This window comes from Ammospiza caudacuta, chromosome 2, assembly GCF_027887145.1.
Source record: "Ammospiza caudacuta isolate bAmmCau1 chromosome 2, bAmmCau1.pri, whole genome shotgun sequence".
Taxonomy (NCBI): domain Eukaryota; kingdom Metazoa; phylum Chordata; class Aves; order Passeriformes; family Passerellidae; genus Ammospiza; species Ammospiza caudacuta.
The window spans coordinates 54083751-54099892 of NC_080594.1; the positions used below are offsets into that span (position 1 = coordinate 54083751).

A 16142-nucleotide genomic window follows, 5' to 3' on the forward strand; every position below is an offset into this window, starting at 1 on the left:
GGGGGCGGCAACATGGCGGCGTGAGCGGCGGCGGGTTCGGCTCCACAACAACAGCGGCAGCGGCATCGCTCGCGCCGCCGCACGCCCCGCGCGCCGCTCGCCCCCGCCGGGCCGCACCGCACCGCGCTCGGCGCCGCCCGCGCCCCCGGCCCCGCGGCAGGGAGGCGGCCCCGGCCGGGCAGTCCTCGGCTAACGGGGCATCGGCGCCCATAATAATCCCTCATTATAGCGGAGCGGGGGAGCGGCTCCTGGGACGGTGCCGGCGCCTCGGGCCGGCTCCCTGCGGCCCCGCCGGGTGCGACTGCGGTGGATGCGCGGCTCGGCCCGGCCGGGCGGGGAGGCGGCGGCGGCAGGTGCCTGTAACGGCGGGGGGTAAATGGCGAGCGAGAAGCCGGTGTCGGGGCCGGACCCGCAGCCCGCGGGACTTATCTCCGTCGGGGCCGGCGGTGGAGGCGGCGGCGGAGGCGGCGGCAGCAGCAGCGTCGCGGTGATGGGGGAGCTGAGGGCGTCGGGCTCCGGGTCCGTGGTGCTCCCCGCAGGGATGATTAACCCGTCGGTGCCGATCCGCAACATCCGGATGAAATTCGCCGTCCTCATCGGACTCATCCAGGTTGGGGAGGTCAGCAACCGGGACATCGTGGAGACGGTGCTGAACCTGGTAAGCGGCCGGGCACCCCGCCCCGGTGACGCCCCGGCGGGCACTGGCCCGCGCAGCCCACCTCCTGCCGGGGCTGCCCGTGCGCCCCTCCGCCCCTGTGCCGCCGGCAGGGACCGCAGCCTCCCAGCCCCCGTGTCCCTCCTACACGTACGGCCCTTCTCCAGCCATCCTTCCTTCCCAAACTCCTCGTTAATCCCGCGACCTGCTCATCTCCTCGTCCGTCGTGCGTGTGACAGAAGCCCCCTCAGCGCTCCCTAAACTCTAGGCAGGACCCTACCTAGACCAGACAGGCCACTCTTCCCCTTCCCGTGCCTCGTCCCTGCCGCCTCTTGCAGAAGTGTAGTGTGTGCAATTTACAGCGAGAAAAATAAGGAGATTAAGTAATTTGCAATTTCGTGTTATGGGCGCTGCCCTTTAACCTAGTAGCTTCCTCTTGAGACGAAGAGTGACATGAATGTAGTATCTGGTTTTAATTGAAAAGCATTAAAAACCCCAGCCTGAGCTGGTATCGTTTTTGGTGGCTGAAACATGTGAAGGGTTTAACCCTGTTAGATCAGAGCTAGTTGAGCAATTTACGTGGAGGAAGGGGGAGAAGGGAGATTTTTGCAAGGATTTAATACGCTTTAATATTTGTAATAAAGAGTTAGTTGTATTGCACTATTGTATTGGGTTGCCCAAGTCTTAATAACCTGCTCTGTTTCCAAGCCACATTCTTGTCTGCAAAAGTAAGTGTTGTTGCTACTTTGGTCCAAGGTCTGTGCATTGCAAAATACTATTGTACAGAGGTAAATAGCTGAAACAAGGAGAAAATGCTAAAATGTAGCTCCTTAGTCAGCTGCTCACTTCATGGAGTGAAAGAGTTACTGCAGGACTGTATGACTTAATGTTTTTGCGCTACCTACACCAAAGCCTGAGGAACCTACAGAAGCCAAGCGAGTGCATCTAAAAATGAATCACTTTCAATTATGTGCAATTTGGTGCTGTTCCTGAATGCAAGATTTGCTGCAGGACAGCTTTTGAAGCAGTTCAGTCAATGAAATACCCTCAAATTTTGCATAAAATAGGATAGAAAAATGATTGCTCAAAACTGAATGGTAATTAATTGAAACTGCCTTTGTTTCAAATGAGTTTAATGCTCCTAATCTCCAGTCATTTTATACAAAGTCATGTAAAGAATATATTTTGTTTCAAACACTTTAGAAAGGTGTATTCTTCTGTCTGACAGTTATTTGCATTTGACCTAGCACAGACTGAATGGAAAAGCTGCAGCATGCAGGGAAGGACGTAATTTGGTCAAATCATTTTAATATTAAGGCAAATCTGAACACACAGGGTTAAAACTGATAGTTTTGTGAATATGTCAAAACAGTGATCTGGTATATTTCCCATTCATCTCTACAAGCTGTTTGACAGCTTGAAATGTGACTTGTAATTTTTATTTTTGTTCTTTGTATGTGTGGTACAAGTATGGTACAAGTAATCATAACTTCCTTGGTTTGTTACCCATTTCTTTAAATGTAGCACTCAAAATAATTTAATGACATGCAGTTATTTTAGTAACTGGCTTTGTGTAGATCATGACAAAGATGTTTAATCCTTTTCTAGTTTTCTTTCTTCTTTCATTCTTACTGATATTTAAGCTCATTTTAATTCTGGCTGTTAGTGCACCAGCAACTGGATTAACATTGCCTTAAGGTTAAGAGTATGGTTTGGTATCTATGTGGAGGATATCCATTGCTTGCATGTAAGATAGACCTACTAATCAGTTCCTGTTGCTGAAAACAATGTTTATATTTTAAAATAAACATAAGAGTGTTTAACAGTTCTCTCAGCCCTGGGAGATGTATATGAATGTGAAACTGCTTTTGAGTCTGCTGCAGCAGCGTTGCATCCTGGATCAGTCATTACTTAACAGATGGACTCTAATATACAACAGTCACTCTTCCCAAAGCAGAGAGAGGCTGTATTGTGTCTATAATTTTTTTTCCTTAGGGCAGTAAATGCTTCAAAATTAGGTTTTTCTATTTTAAACTTAATTTACTCACACGTGAAACAAGCAGTGAATATGGCAGATATAAAGTAAAACTGATGGCATATTCCTAAACTACTAAACATCATCTCAATCTATATTAAGGATTTTAGTAACAACTTAAAATAAGGTGCATTTTTCTGTTTTAGAAGCATTCTTCAGTGGGTAGCTGGGGGTAGAGAGAACTATTTGATTTGGTAGTTTTGTTGTTTTGGTTTTTTTCAGTCTTTACCTGTACTACTCCTGAATGACTTTTGATGCAGGTGTGATAATGAGTGAACGGTGATCTTGTTTTGATACATCAGTTGGTATGTTAAGTCGTTCAGAGAAATGTAACTTACATTATGCCATATTGGGTTGCTATAAGCCATTTGGTAATAGCTTTTTAGTATAAGAATTTTGCATAGCTGAGATGTTTTATTATCAGAGAGAATCAGAAGTTAAAGATGGAGATGCCTTTTAAATTTTCTTATCAGAGTTTATTGCTGTCTTTTGTGTAAAGCTTAAATAAATCTGTTTACTCTACCTGCATCTGCATGGAAGCAGCAGTAAATGTCCACGACAAAACTTTTTTCTGGTGTGCCCTTGTCATGGAGGTCGTCACCCTTCTTTCTTGTGAAGCTGGGCTTTTAGGGTTTCTCTTGAAGAGTTTTTACCTTTGCATGTTTGTTTTGGTGGCCCACACTGTAATCTGTAGTGCTGGATTTTGGATTTAACTCATGTAGTACCTTGTGATACTGATGGACGTAGTGATTTATTGTATCTATGAGGTGAGGAAGTGTATTTTTTACAGTGTAGGAAATATTTGTGGTCCAGTATATTGTTGTATTTTCAGCTTTGCCAAATCTTAAGTGTCAGATCAGACAGTAGTTTGTTCTTGAGCATTCCTCCATGTTTGTGAGATTAGTTGTTTCTCTTAATGCTTTTCTTAGTGTTTCCTCAGAACATGCTGTGTTCAGAGTTCTGTTAAACTGGTCAACTTGTTCAGCAGAGTGTCACTTTGTAGAATATCTAGTATTACTTGTGTTATTTTTCATTGTTTAACATTATTGTGAAAGACAGTGGAGAGAGGCACTTTATATGCCAGTGCCTATGAAGGACTCAGTTGTCCTTAGAAAGACCTGATGGTGTTAGTACTGTGAAGGTTAAAAGATCTTAAGAATCTAGGAGCTGAAAGGGTTTTTAGAATGATTTTATATAATATTGTATTATTTTTTACAATTCTGGAAGTAGGAGGGAATGTCTCATTGTATCACATGCATTCTTCTGTGATGGTGCTGATTTTGGTTTTGGTCCATGGGTTTAGTGTGAATTCCCAGGCTGAGCATGCTCTCTCTTAGATGTGTGTTCACTGACCCTTGTGTACTGCAAAGCACCAAACTAGAAAGGGCTTTCCATAAAAATTGTGTAATCCTCTAATTCCTCTAAGGGATTTCTCTTTGGGGATATTTTGATACCATTCTGTGCTTCTGTTGTTGAGGAGGCCCCTTTGAACAGCTCTGTTAGTTTTCTTAGGATGCTCTCAAGGATGTTGTTATTGCATGGGAGATGTTCACATTGCTGTTAGACTGATGTCTAAAGCCAAGTTCTGTACCATGTGCTCCAGAAAATGTGATGTTAAAGTGGAAGTGGGTCAGTCTGTCTACCTATTCTTATACTTTGTCTGCTTTTTTTTTCTTATTTCCTACAACAAAGTTTCCACATATGGCTTTAATTAGTTTTCTTTAATATACCTTGATTGGTCTTCTATTATTTTACTGACTTGCTTTCTCAATTCTCTGCTTTTCCAGTGTTTTTGCGGTCTTGGGAATTTTTTCTTCAGTGTACATTTTGAACTGACTCTTGTTTGGCCATCTTTGATCAAACGTAACTATATGATTTGCATTGTTCCTTAGCTTTTAGGAACCTTTCTGTGTTCCAGTTTGAATTTCCTAGCATCTGTGATTTTGGGTTTTGTAGTGCTGATTGTATAGCTTCACAGTAAGCAAGGTGAAGAGGAAGCTGAATGATACTAAAAAGTTGTGACTGGTACTGAAGCAAGCTGCTCATTTTGCCTGTGCATCTTGAGCAGATGATGTGATGCAGATGTGAACAGATTGCAATCTGATACAGGTGTAGCTGACCAGGGTTCTCCTTGTGCAATCTGCAAAGCTTTTATATGGGTTTTGTCAGGCTAGAGAGTGCTTGTAAGAAGTAGGTCAAACACCAGGCTTAGTTCAAGAAGTCTTTTTCTGTTCTTGTTGACTGCAGCCCACACTTCTGCCTAGCTCTTCTCGTTTTCTTGGCTGTTCCATCCTACTTCAGTGTTAGTCACCCATCACAAGAGGTAAGCCGGTTTTTAGTGCTCTGTCACATTGTGTACTCGTAGGAGTGGCATTTGCAGTTTCAGAGCAAATGGGTTGAATTATGTGAGAGATACTTCTCTCCCTGCAGGCTTTCTGTAGTAGTAGCCATAAGGAAAAATGTAAAGGGAGGCCTGTGTCAGAGATGTTTTGGGTTTTTTTTTTTCCTTTGATATTTCTTTTCTTCAGAGATTGGTTAAGGGTTTTCTTATGCTATAGCTGGCTTTGGTATCTGAGTTCTTTTAATCCATTTATAGTTTTGGTTGCTGCACTGTCCCATGGCACAGTTCTACTTACAGGTGGGGAGGAAGAAACACTTTTGTTCATTGGACAGTGTTGTAGTCTAAGAAAGTGTGGGCCTCCTGAGCTGTAGCCTCTGTCATATGACTTGGTTTTTTTTGTGGAACTAGCTTGGCAGGCTGGAGAATCTTATTCCATTTCTTAGTGTAATCTTTCTCATTTTGAGTGTAATTCTCTGCTGATAGTTGGTACTAATCAAAAAAGTGAAGTTTAGGGAAATTTCCAAGTTAGGATTTTTTTTTGGGCTTTTGTTTATGTGCTTTTTATGTGAATTTTGGTTTAGGTAATACTTAACTGAAGGTGGCAGTCCTTGTCCAAGTTGCTGTCTGTCTCACTGGCCTCTTGGTATCCTGCTCATCTATCCAACTAATCTCTGTTTGGGCATTGCTGTACAAGCTACCAGAGCTGTATGAAAAGAGAGTATCTAATGTGAGAGTTTGTCATAACATTCCATGGGCAGATACTTTAGAGTATTGTAGCTCTTGTCATTATTTAATGCTTCTGTGAAAAACTTAGTTTTGATTACAGAAAATCTTTGAATGACTGCTCATTTAATTATTTTATTATAACTGATTTTTGGGGGCTTTTTTATCTCATCTTTGACAGTAGGTGTTTATGGCTGAAAATTTTTTTCAATTCTTCTATCAGTCATAAAGCACTAATGGTATCTCAGCAGGTGGCTTGGAATCTGCTGTAGTTCTTGTATGATGGGTTGATATATTTCTATAGGTGATAACTTTTAAAAATCTGTCATGTTGGCATGTAACTGAATGTTCCTTAATGCTTAACTCTGAATAGCTATTTTCTTCTTAGCTTTGCATCTTGATTTTACTTCTCACTTGTCTTTACAGGATTCAATTAATGGATAAGGGAGGTGAATACCTGGAGACTTTTTTATTTTTGTCACACTGAAATAATAAAGTTGTGAGACTTGTATTGAAAAAACACCTGCAATCCTTGGCCTTTCCCCCTTCTCCCTCCTGAGACCCTACCTGTGTTTTATCCCTTTGCACCAAGCAAAGGGTTAGCACCTTTCTCTATCAAGATGCTATTTTTATGAAATTGTGACCTGATTCCCCATTTAAGCCATGTGTTTTACAAGACTAAGCATTTAGCTGGGTATTCAGTTATACACTGGTCGTTCTCTCTGCCCTCCATATTTTCCCCTGTCCCTACTTTCAGATGAGCACTCCAAGGGGTAGAAGTTGGGGCTGTGGCAAGGCTGAGGTCTAAGAGGCTGTGGTGCAGTTTTTTCTTTCATGTTAGTGCTTTTCAGTGTGTTCACTCATATGTCTCAAATATATGAAACACTTTCTATATTGCATCTTTAAAAAAACCAACAAAAAACTAACACCCAAAACCTGCATAATCATCTCTGAATTCCTTTCAAAGTGTTTGTTCCCCTTCTGCACTGTATTGAATTTAGTCAGAGTGGAATGAAATCTGTGATTGGGTTAGTAACAAAACGGAATATTTTCTGATAAATGCTGTGTACTGTATTAAGAGAATATTAACTTAATAAGCTATCTAAGCTATTTTAAATCAGCCTCTTAGTCTTACCTGTTCGTTATTTGGTTCTGCACTTTTTCCATTTTGTATTTTGGCCTTTCTCAGTAAATCTATTTCAGATTAATTTGTGTTGCTCTTCCATTAGTGTACAGTGTTTTATTGTCCTTTACAGAGAACAGCATCAGCTTCCTCATTATATATTCAATGTGCCTGGTGGCCAGAGGGTCATTGTACTAGTGTCTGTGTACTCTGATGAAGTTCCATTTGTTTTTTTTGTGAAATTTGATTATTCATTACTGTTTGTTTTTATAGAAACCCCCCATTGTGGAGCTTTACTAATTCTTGCATAGACAGAACCTTTAAGCTTTCTTTAATTCTGAATCAAATTTAGAACTTGCTTTTATAATCAGAGGCAGCAGATTCCTTGAAACATCAGTTTTGAATTTGATGACCTACCCTTGCATCTGTCTTGCAAGACTTTTGTTAGATGTCCTACAATGATATATGATCATCAGCATAAAGATAATGAAAAATTTTAAAAATATTTTACTTGTGGGAAGTCTCATATTCTTTCCTTTGCGATAGCAACATCCACTTCAACTATAGGATTAATAGGGATTTCAGTTATTTGAACTATAATTTCATAAATTCAGTTTAAGAAGATTTTTAATGACATTAATATCTAAGAGGAAGATTAGTTATTATTTCCAGTAGAGAAGCACCTCGACTTCTGATCAGCCTATTGATTGCTAAAATTGCATTCCAGTAATTTTTACAATTTAGCATTTTTTTGTACTTTTGACATAGATGGAAAATAATAACCTTTGGTAAATAAGGCTAAGTAGTTTTGGTATTACTGAGGTTTAGACCAGCAATGTCAATTCATTTATTTAATGCAACCCTATAATATGACTACCCTGCTTTGGTTTAAAATTGGGTTGCATCACTGAAATTGTTCCAACGTGACAATTCACTGAAAGCTTGTATAAATGTGAGTGTTGCTAATGCTGTTCCACAGCTTACAAATGCTTGGCATCTGTCTTTGCAAAATGATGTTTCATTCACTGCCCTTTTGTTTAACAGTTGAAAGCCTTCCTTAACTATGCGGAATAAGTATTAAGTTTTGGAATTAGCTGGAAGTGAGATATGGCAAAATATTCACTTAGGAGTGAAGTTGTTATTCATATCATGCTTTTTGTTACCTCATGGCTTTTGTAGTACTGGGACAGTGTAGACAGAAGGATGGAAATAATCATTCTTTGAGCAGATTCTTCTAAACCAATGAGGCATTGCAATCAGTTTTATGTAATCTCACTTCTTTTTTTGCTTTATAAGTCTTCATATTCTGTGACAAATACTAAAATATGCAAAATTTTCCAACTTTTATTGAATTTTGATTACCTGCTTTAAGACCCATTATAGCAGGGTTGTCTTTTTTTAAATTTTGTTTCATAAAAAGAAAATAGTCTGAATATAAACACAAATATGAGTTTGAAAGCCTGTCTTTTGATTGAGAAAGGATCCCATAGAAACCTGTTGCAACAGATTCCTACTACAAACTTAAAGAAAAAATAAAACGTGCTTTCATTAAATATAGAATAGTAGCCATGTTCAAGATAGTAATGACTCAGCTGAAGCCAAGCTGTTTTGTATTCCTCATGCCTAACCAGTCAGTTTACCCTTAATCTTAAACAATATATAGTGTGGCTTACTGCATTAAAAAAAAAAAAATCTTGATTTAATTGGGAGCAAAAAATCCCCATATGTCACTGTTAATGTTGAAAACGTTTTTTATAGCTGGAAGAACAGGAAAGCTGTCTGCCCCTTCCAATAGGATAAACACATCAAAATGGAGTTACAGAGGTATGTCAGCTCCAGTTGTATAGCATACTCATAATGGGGGCAAACATGTTTAATTGCAAGAATTGGAATGTTGAGAGAATGGGTAAAGAGGTTTTGCCTGAAAAGATAAGAAAGTCTATTTTATAGGGAAAAAATCAGCTTCATCCCTCTTCAAATCATAATTTTTATGTCAATAATGAAACTTAATGAAGAGCCCTCTGAAAGCTGCATTTTTGGTTATGTTAAGTTATGAAAAAAAAAAAAGAAGGTAAAGAACCTAAGTGTTGTGTTACACTTTCAAGGCTGGTGGCTTTTGCCATTTTCTTGTGAGTTTGAGAGCTCCAATAAAAGCTCAGCGCCCTCTCTTTTCCTTCTGTTGTTCCAGTGAGATAAATTACCTGTTTTTCTAAATGGCAAGGTGTGTGCAGTATTTATGAGTCATATCTGTGACTGATGGCTTCTTGGCTGTTAATATTAATCTCTGGAATAGCTGAAACTGATGGAAATGTTGGTGTAAGGCTGCATTGGATTGGTTAAGGTGCTCCAAGCAATATGCTCATGATAAAGAAGTTGTTTGATTCTTATGTTTCCCTTCAAGAGACTTGTGGAGCCCTTGCCCCATATTTTAGTCTCTGGGGTTCTGAATATCTTTGCTGCTGCTGGTTCTGTGTGTTCAACTATGGCATATATATCTTCAAAGAACCTGCAGAAGTCCATCTTTTGTTTGTTTTGTTTTACATAGCTTATTAAGTGATTTGAAAGACTTTCTTATTAACTCTGTTTCTCATGGAAATGTTGCAGTCCCCATTGCATCATTGAATACCTTAGAGAGCACTTTGTGAATGCAGAAGTAGACTTACAAGAGGACCCTGTTAGTGTTGAGTCTGCTGTCCAAGGGTGAAGTGAATTCCGTCCATCGGAAGCGAAACTGTATCATGATATCCTGGGCTTATACCCCTGAGGAGGGTCTGGCTCCCTTGTGTCTACTCTCTGCCCACCCTATCCCCCCCTAAAAATTTATAAGATCTCTTCAGACCTTCTCTTCTTAAGGCTAAATAATCCCAGCTCTCTTCAGCCTTCCTTTGTATGTCAGATGTTCCAATCCCTTAATCATTCACACATTTAAATCTTTATTCTCCTTGTGCAGATAAGAAAAAATGGGAGGTGGAGTCTGGGAAGCCTTGTAATTATAGCAATCCTCTTCCTCATCTGACAGTATGAGCTGAAATATCTACCACAAATAATCCAATGTATTTTGGATTGGATGCCTAACTCAGCAAAGGAAAATTAGCACCACGTGCAGCCAAGAAAGAAAACAGACCTTGGTGAGCCACAGCAGCGAGTGTTTGCTTGTCATCCGTGTCTGCTTGCTAATAGATAGTCTTGGATGAAACACAAACCTGTCTGACTGTTGGTTCTGCAAATCAAAGTTACGGTTGTGTGTAAGCCTATTTCTTGGATTTCAGAAATATAAAATGTAGGTACATTTAATATATTGCTGAGAAAGTACAAAGTTAATGGCATAATACTCGGTTAATGAAACTTTATGGCTCTTTACGTATACTATAAATACTCCCTTATTCAAAAAATTAGCATGAACTGAAATTAAACTAGAACTGTTAGCGTTGTTTTCAAATAGGTGCTTCATGGTAGAAGGAAAATTTAAAATTCAGTATAGAGCTAAGGCTGTTGAAATTCTGCATTGGGTTTGTTGCAAATAATAGATTGATGACTTTATATATAGTCTAAGCTTTATATATTAAATATTCAATAGCATTTCACGTGCCTATAACTCTATTCAACTTAGAAACTGTAATATATGAAACAGAGATGATTGTGTAACAAAATTTTTATAGTTCATGTTCCATGAACAGAAAACCATTTATTCAAAGTAACTTATCATGTTCAGTAATAAACACATTGCAAATAGAACAATGTGTAGGCTTAGTCACTGAGAGGTAGTCAGTCTTTCATAGCTGATACAGTGCAGTATTTGACATTTTAAACATAGTTCTCACTGAATAGGAGCTGATGCATTCTTTAAAATGGATCAGTGAAGTTGATAATTGCAGGTATTTTCTAAAACCCAGAAGCAGATTATTCTCAGTGCTCACAATTGCAATGATTTCCCTTATTATTAGTCTAAGGGGTTTTTATACTTTCAAGGCCAGGTTGGGTCGTGATTTGAGAAATCAGGTCTGCGGGATGATGTCCCTGCCCGTGGTGGGGGAATTGGATTTAGATGATCTTCAAGGTCTCTTCAAACCCAAACTGTTCTGTGGTTCTGTGATGATTCTATAACAAGGAAAAATGAACTATAATAAAATAGTTTGTGTTTGTTTGCATTTTTTTCCTCAATAAAATATGGTTAAATTGTATTTAAGAATAAATTTGGATATACTCAGTTGCTGTCTCAGTGAAAAAAGTCGTTTTCAAGTCTGTAATCTGTTTTGTCACTTGAAGTTGTAGTTTAAACTTCCACTTTTTCAGAAGCCCAACAGCTCAAACTAATGCAAATATGTTTATAATGTATGAAGAGCCTTTACTGTACCTAAGCACAATCAAGAAGAATGGGAAAGGGAGGAAGCAGAAGTTTCAGCTGAGTGAGGCTGATAACTTTTAGGCTGTTGAAGCTGATATATTCCCAGATGAGTCTTTAAAAAAAAACCAGAAATGTATAAAGTTTATCCAAATTATTAGCTGTTTAGATTAAGTTTAGCTATTGAGAAATGGTACCATTACAAGGAAGCTTTATATTAAAAAATAAAAACTTAACAGCATGATGGGAAAATCCTGAGTACAACAGGTTATCTTTCAGTGTCCACCTGGATTTGCAGAGACCTTGAAATGACTTGTTACATGATGTTTTATTAATTTTTGAGGTGTCTGAGGGAATTTTCACCATCTGTTAATACCAAAGTCTAAGCCAGCATGTGGGTTTCAAAGTGCTTTGTGTTGAAATTTTTAAGTAAGAAATCCTTCTCTTAAAACTAAATGCAGTTAAGAGGTTTCAGAGTGTAAATAGAGAATACCTGGTATAGTCCAGATTTAAGCTCTTGGATCATTTGTCATAGCTTTGGTTTGTGGTCCTAGCCTGTCATCTGAAGTTAGGGTGGTTGCAAGTACTTGTAATGGAACTTTTCCTCATGCAGGATTTAGGACATAACTGTCTTTTCAACTTGGTTTAAGTTAGCAGATCTCTGTTTTAGCCAGAAGTTACTTCACTCTGCAAAAAAAAGCAGCACATATATTTTATTTTAGTCTGGCCAAGATCAATCCTAAATGCATCTTGTACCAAAAATCTGGTATTACCCAGAAGTGCAGAAGAAACAGTAAAAGTCTTGAAGTGTCATTGCAATCTAAATACTTTCTGGAGGTCAGAAGAATCTTGGCAACACCTTGTGTAAATTATTACTTCAAAATTCCTCTCTCGTATGCTCCTTGGGGAGTTATAGTAGATTTTAGGCCTTCCTTCGTAAGAAGATGATAAAGCAACATTTTTAAGGGTGAGCATTGGGTTGTTTTTGCTTAAGCAGTACATCTGAAATGGCCATGTATGTTTGTTGCATTAGTTTTTGAACAATCACAGGTTTAAAAATTCTCTTATGTATGCATTCTGTAGAGCATGAATTGTTGAGGGGACCACATGCTTCGTGCTACAAGCAAGACATGGCACAGCTGCAGCTGACAGTACAGCCAAGATGAACTTTGATTTAAAATTCCTTTAAGAAATCCTGAAGATTGCCTCATAGATAGGGAGACTTGTGGTCTAAAAGCAATCCTAATTTAAATAAAACTCTTTGGCATTTCTATTTATTTAGAAAATGGAAATCCAACTAAATAGTCTATACTTAGTGTAGCAAAATGAGATCTTTAAAACACTATAATGAAAGGCTACTTGAGCATTATTAAAAATTAATACAGCCAAGAGAGTTATTGAGAAAAGGGCATTTAGAAGTAATTGTTAATGCATTTTGGTACTGCTATATGGTAAGTAGCTTTCAGCTTCATAGTTTGTGTTCTGTTTCTCTTGTAATATTTTTCATTATTTTTCAATGGTCTTTTTCTTCTTGTATATTTTTAAGTTAAGAATAACCATTCTAGGTCAATAGGTTTGTACTGTGACTGAAAACAAAGACTTGCCTGAAGTCTTTTGTTGTATAAGCATCAAAATAAGCTGTAGAAGAAAAAAACTTTAAGTAATAAGACATCTTTGGAAAGTAGAATGTCATATTAAAAACTGTATTATGATGCTTCATGAGGATAATGTCTGGGATAATGCTCAGCTTTTGAAGGTGTGGAGGTTGGGGATTGGAGTGGTATAATCCTGGTCTCAGAGGATGTAGTGGGTTTATGTGTCCAGGCTTTGGTAGTGGGGGGGCTGCAGGGGTGGTTTCTGTGAGAACCTGCTGGGAGCTTCTCCTGTGTCTGAGAGAGCCAGTGCCAGGCAGCTCCAAGCCAGACCCATCAGCAGTGATGGCAGTGACTGTGGGAACACATTTAAAAGGAAGTTACTGCAGAGGAATTATTGCAGCTGGAGAGAGGAGTGAGGATATGTGAGGGGAACAGCCCAGTGCACAGCAAGGTCAGTGTGCAGAGAGAGGGAGGAGGTGCCCAGTTGATGGAGCAGAGATTCCCCTGCAGTCTATTGTGTCGACCATAATGTGGCCGCTGTTCCTGTGCAGCCCATGGAGGTCTATGAGGGACCCACCTGCAGCCTGTGGAGGACCAGGAAGCAGAGGGTTGCCCAGAGGAGGGAGTGGCCCCATGGAGAGCCTGTGCTGGGGCAGGTTTTCTGACAAAGCTTGTGGCCTCATGGAGGACCCATGCTGGAGCAATCTATTCCTGAAGGACTGCACCCTATGGAAGGGACCCATGCTGGAGCAGTTTGTGTAAGAACTGTAGCTTGTGGAAGGGACCCACGTTGGAGAAAATAATGGAGGAACGTGTCCCGTGGGAGGGACACTGTGCTAGAATGTGGGAGGAGAACCAGAAGAAAGAAGTGATGGAGACAGTGTGAAACGGACAAATGACAGCCCCTATTCATTGACTCTCTTAATAATTTAGAGGAAGTAGGGAGAGAATTTGGGAGTGAAGTTGAGCTTGGAAAAAAGGAAGAGGGATGGAGGAAGGGCGTTTTAAAGTTTGATTTTATTTATAATTGTCTTATTAGTGATTTTTAGTGAATATGCCTGTTTTTCCCATGATAGTAATTGCTGAGTGATCTCTATTCTTGCTTTTATATTGACCCATGAGCCTTTTGTTTGTCTCCCTGTCCAGGCAAGGAGGACAGTGATAGAGTGGCTTGGTGGCCACCAGGTGTAAGGAGATACAGTAAACCTGTAGATTAAATACTTTTATTTGTTGTAAGCAGAATTAGGCTTCTATGCAGGGATTGATAGTTATTAATAGTTACCACTGTTAATTTGTCTGTATTTCAACAAACAGCTACTTTTCAGCTTTTGAAATGTGGACTTTCCTAATTGCATTGACATTTGCAGTGTTGAGGTATAATCAAAAATCGTGATTGATACATTTGAGTGATGAGTAAGGCTTAGCTATGCCTAGTGGCTCTCCTATGAGCGTTGCCATTTCCGATACCCCAGTAGAACCTGATAGGTTTGAGAACTGGCAGTGGCACAGGGCTCTTTAGTAAAGACTGGAAAGTCTTGTTTGACAGACATTAGTCAGCTTTCTTGTGAAGATTGCTGAATGTCCCTCTTCATGCATGTGAAGCTATTAAAAAACTTCTTGGAGGGCAGTGATACCAGTAAACAATTTGTGTTAAATTTTTTTTGTCACTAATTCCACATTGCGCTCCATGTGATATGGATCAAAGTCCTTACATTTGATGCTCTGTAGCTTTTATTTACACATTTTGGGATTATTTCTTTTCTAACTAGCACCCCTTGTTTAACACATCTGCTGGAAATGCAAGCCCAGCTTTCACACAGAAAGCTCAGAACTTGCATCTTGTAGGATTTGTATCCTATAGCTACATTGTGCTTTTAAAGCCCTAACTGAACAGAAAGAAGACTATATCTGTTCTCATTGTGACAAGTTCATAGTGGGTTTTAGACATGTTTTACCCTGACTTGTAATATTACAATTAAGTGTGTTAAAGAGGAAATTAAATGTTTTCTTTTTCAAGCCTTATCAGACAGCTACTGCTATTTAAAACTGTCTTGTATAACAGAAAACTGTCATTTATTTATTATGGTGGTAGACTGGTAAGTTACAATTTAAATTTAACAAATGAATGGATGGGAATTTTGTAAGTTTGTCAGTTCTCGATATATTCAAAATGCACCCAACTAATTTAAAGTTAAGCATTACACTGCTATGGCACAATTACTGGATGATTTCTGTTTTAAAGAGGGAGGCTGGAAGATTTTTCTTTTTTCAGGGAAGAAAAGATCAGGGTAGTGTTTGAATGCCTTCCTTCTTATCACTGTCAAATAGGATTTAGTGTTTTGGTTGACTGCCAGAGTCCAGTATATATATGTGTGTGTTCTACCCGGAAACATTGGATTGTCTTTATCTGTATTTGGGAGTTATACCATGGATGCTTACATAAGATTTTCTTTGTGTAGGTGAGATTAACATTGTTTAATTCTATGTGCTTTTAAAGCTGCACAGCCATTCCTTTCTGCTTGTAAAGGACCGGTTAAGATTTTCACGGATGTCTGGCACATTTAATTGCAAACCACCATTGAACAGCATACACACACTGTTTAGTTTGATTGTATTTTCTATTTTAAAAAATCATGTCAAAAATGAAAAAATGGAATGCCTAGTGAGTGTCAGTAAATTATAAATGTCAATATAAGTATTTGGAGGCACTTCTTTGCTATGAATAAAGTATTAATGTAGATGTTATTACCCAGTTTTGAATCACAAGATTCTGAAGTCTTAAGAGATAAACGATGAACGTTGGTTAAAATGATTTTAAAAATAGCCTTGGATCAATTACAGAATGCTAAATCATGCTCACAACTTAAAATAGAAGGCTTCCTATTATTGGTGGTCAAAACTGAGCAAGCATGTATTCAGCTCTAGGCTCAGGTGGAGGGCATCATGGAACACATGATCTCATTTAATACCTTCAGGTATTAAACAGCATACGTATTAATACTGGGGTTTTCTTTGGGCTTTGTTCACATATTTAAAAGATTTGGATTTAATTTCAAGAATGTGAAAAGGTTGCTTTTTTTAAAAAATGTGGCATTACTGGATCTCTTGTTCTCAACAAGTGGTTCTTGGTAGGCTGGCATGTTACTTACAGGGGAAGAAAATCTGCTTCTTTGAGAGGAGGGTCTTTACAGAACTGCTTACAGTAAAAAAGTAACTAAAAAAGCTACATATCCGTCCTAAATAAGATAAAACTGGATAAAAAATGGGACATATCTCTTTAGTGAGGCACTGTTGTTCTAGACATTTACTGGCCAGTGATTTCTTTATC

General features: G+C 39.0%; 1 protein-coding gene across 4 annotated transcripts in view; it reads left to right on the forward strand.

Annotated features, from left to right (window-relative positions):
- Positions 1-376: 376 nt before the first annotated feature.
- NBEA (neurobeachin) overlaps positions 377-16142 on the forward strand; it is a 453368-nt gene continuing 437602 nt past the window's right edge. For all 4 annotated transcript variants that reach the window (XM_058800580.1, XM_058800578.1, XM_058800579.1 and 1 more), the window contains exon 1: positions 377-658. In XM_058800580.1, coding sequence (XP_058656563.1) covers positions 377-658 — 282 coding nt within the window. The remainder of the gene's footprint in view (positions 659-16142) is intronic.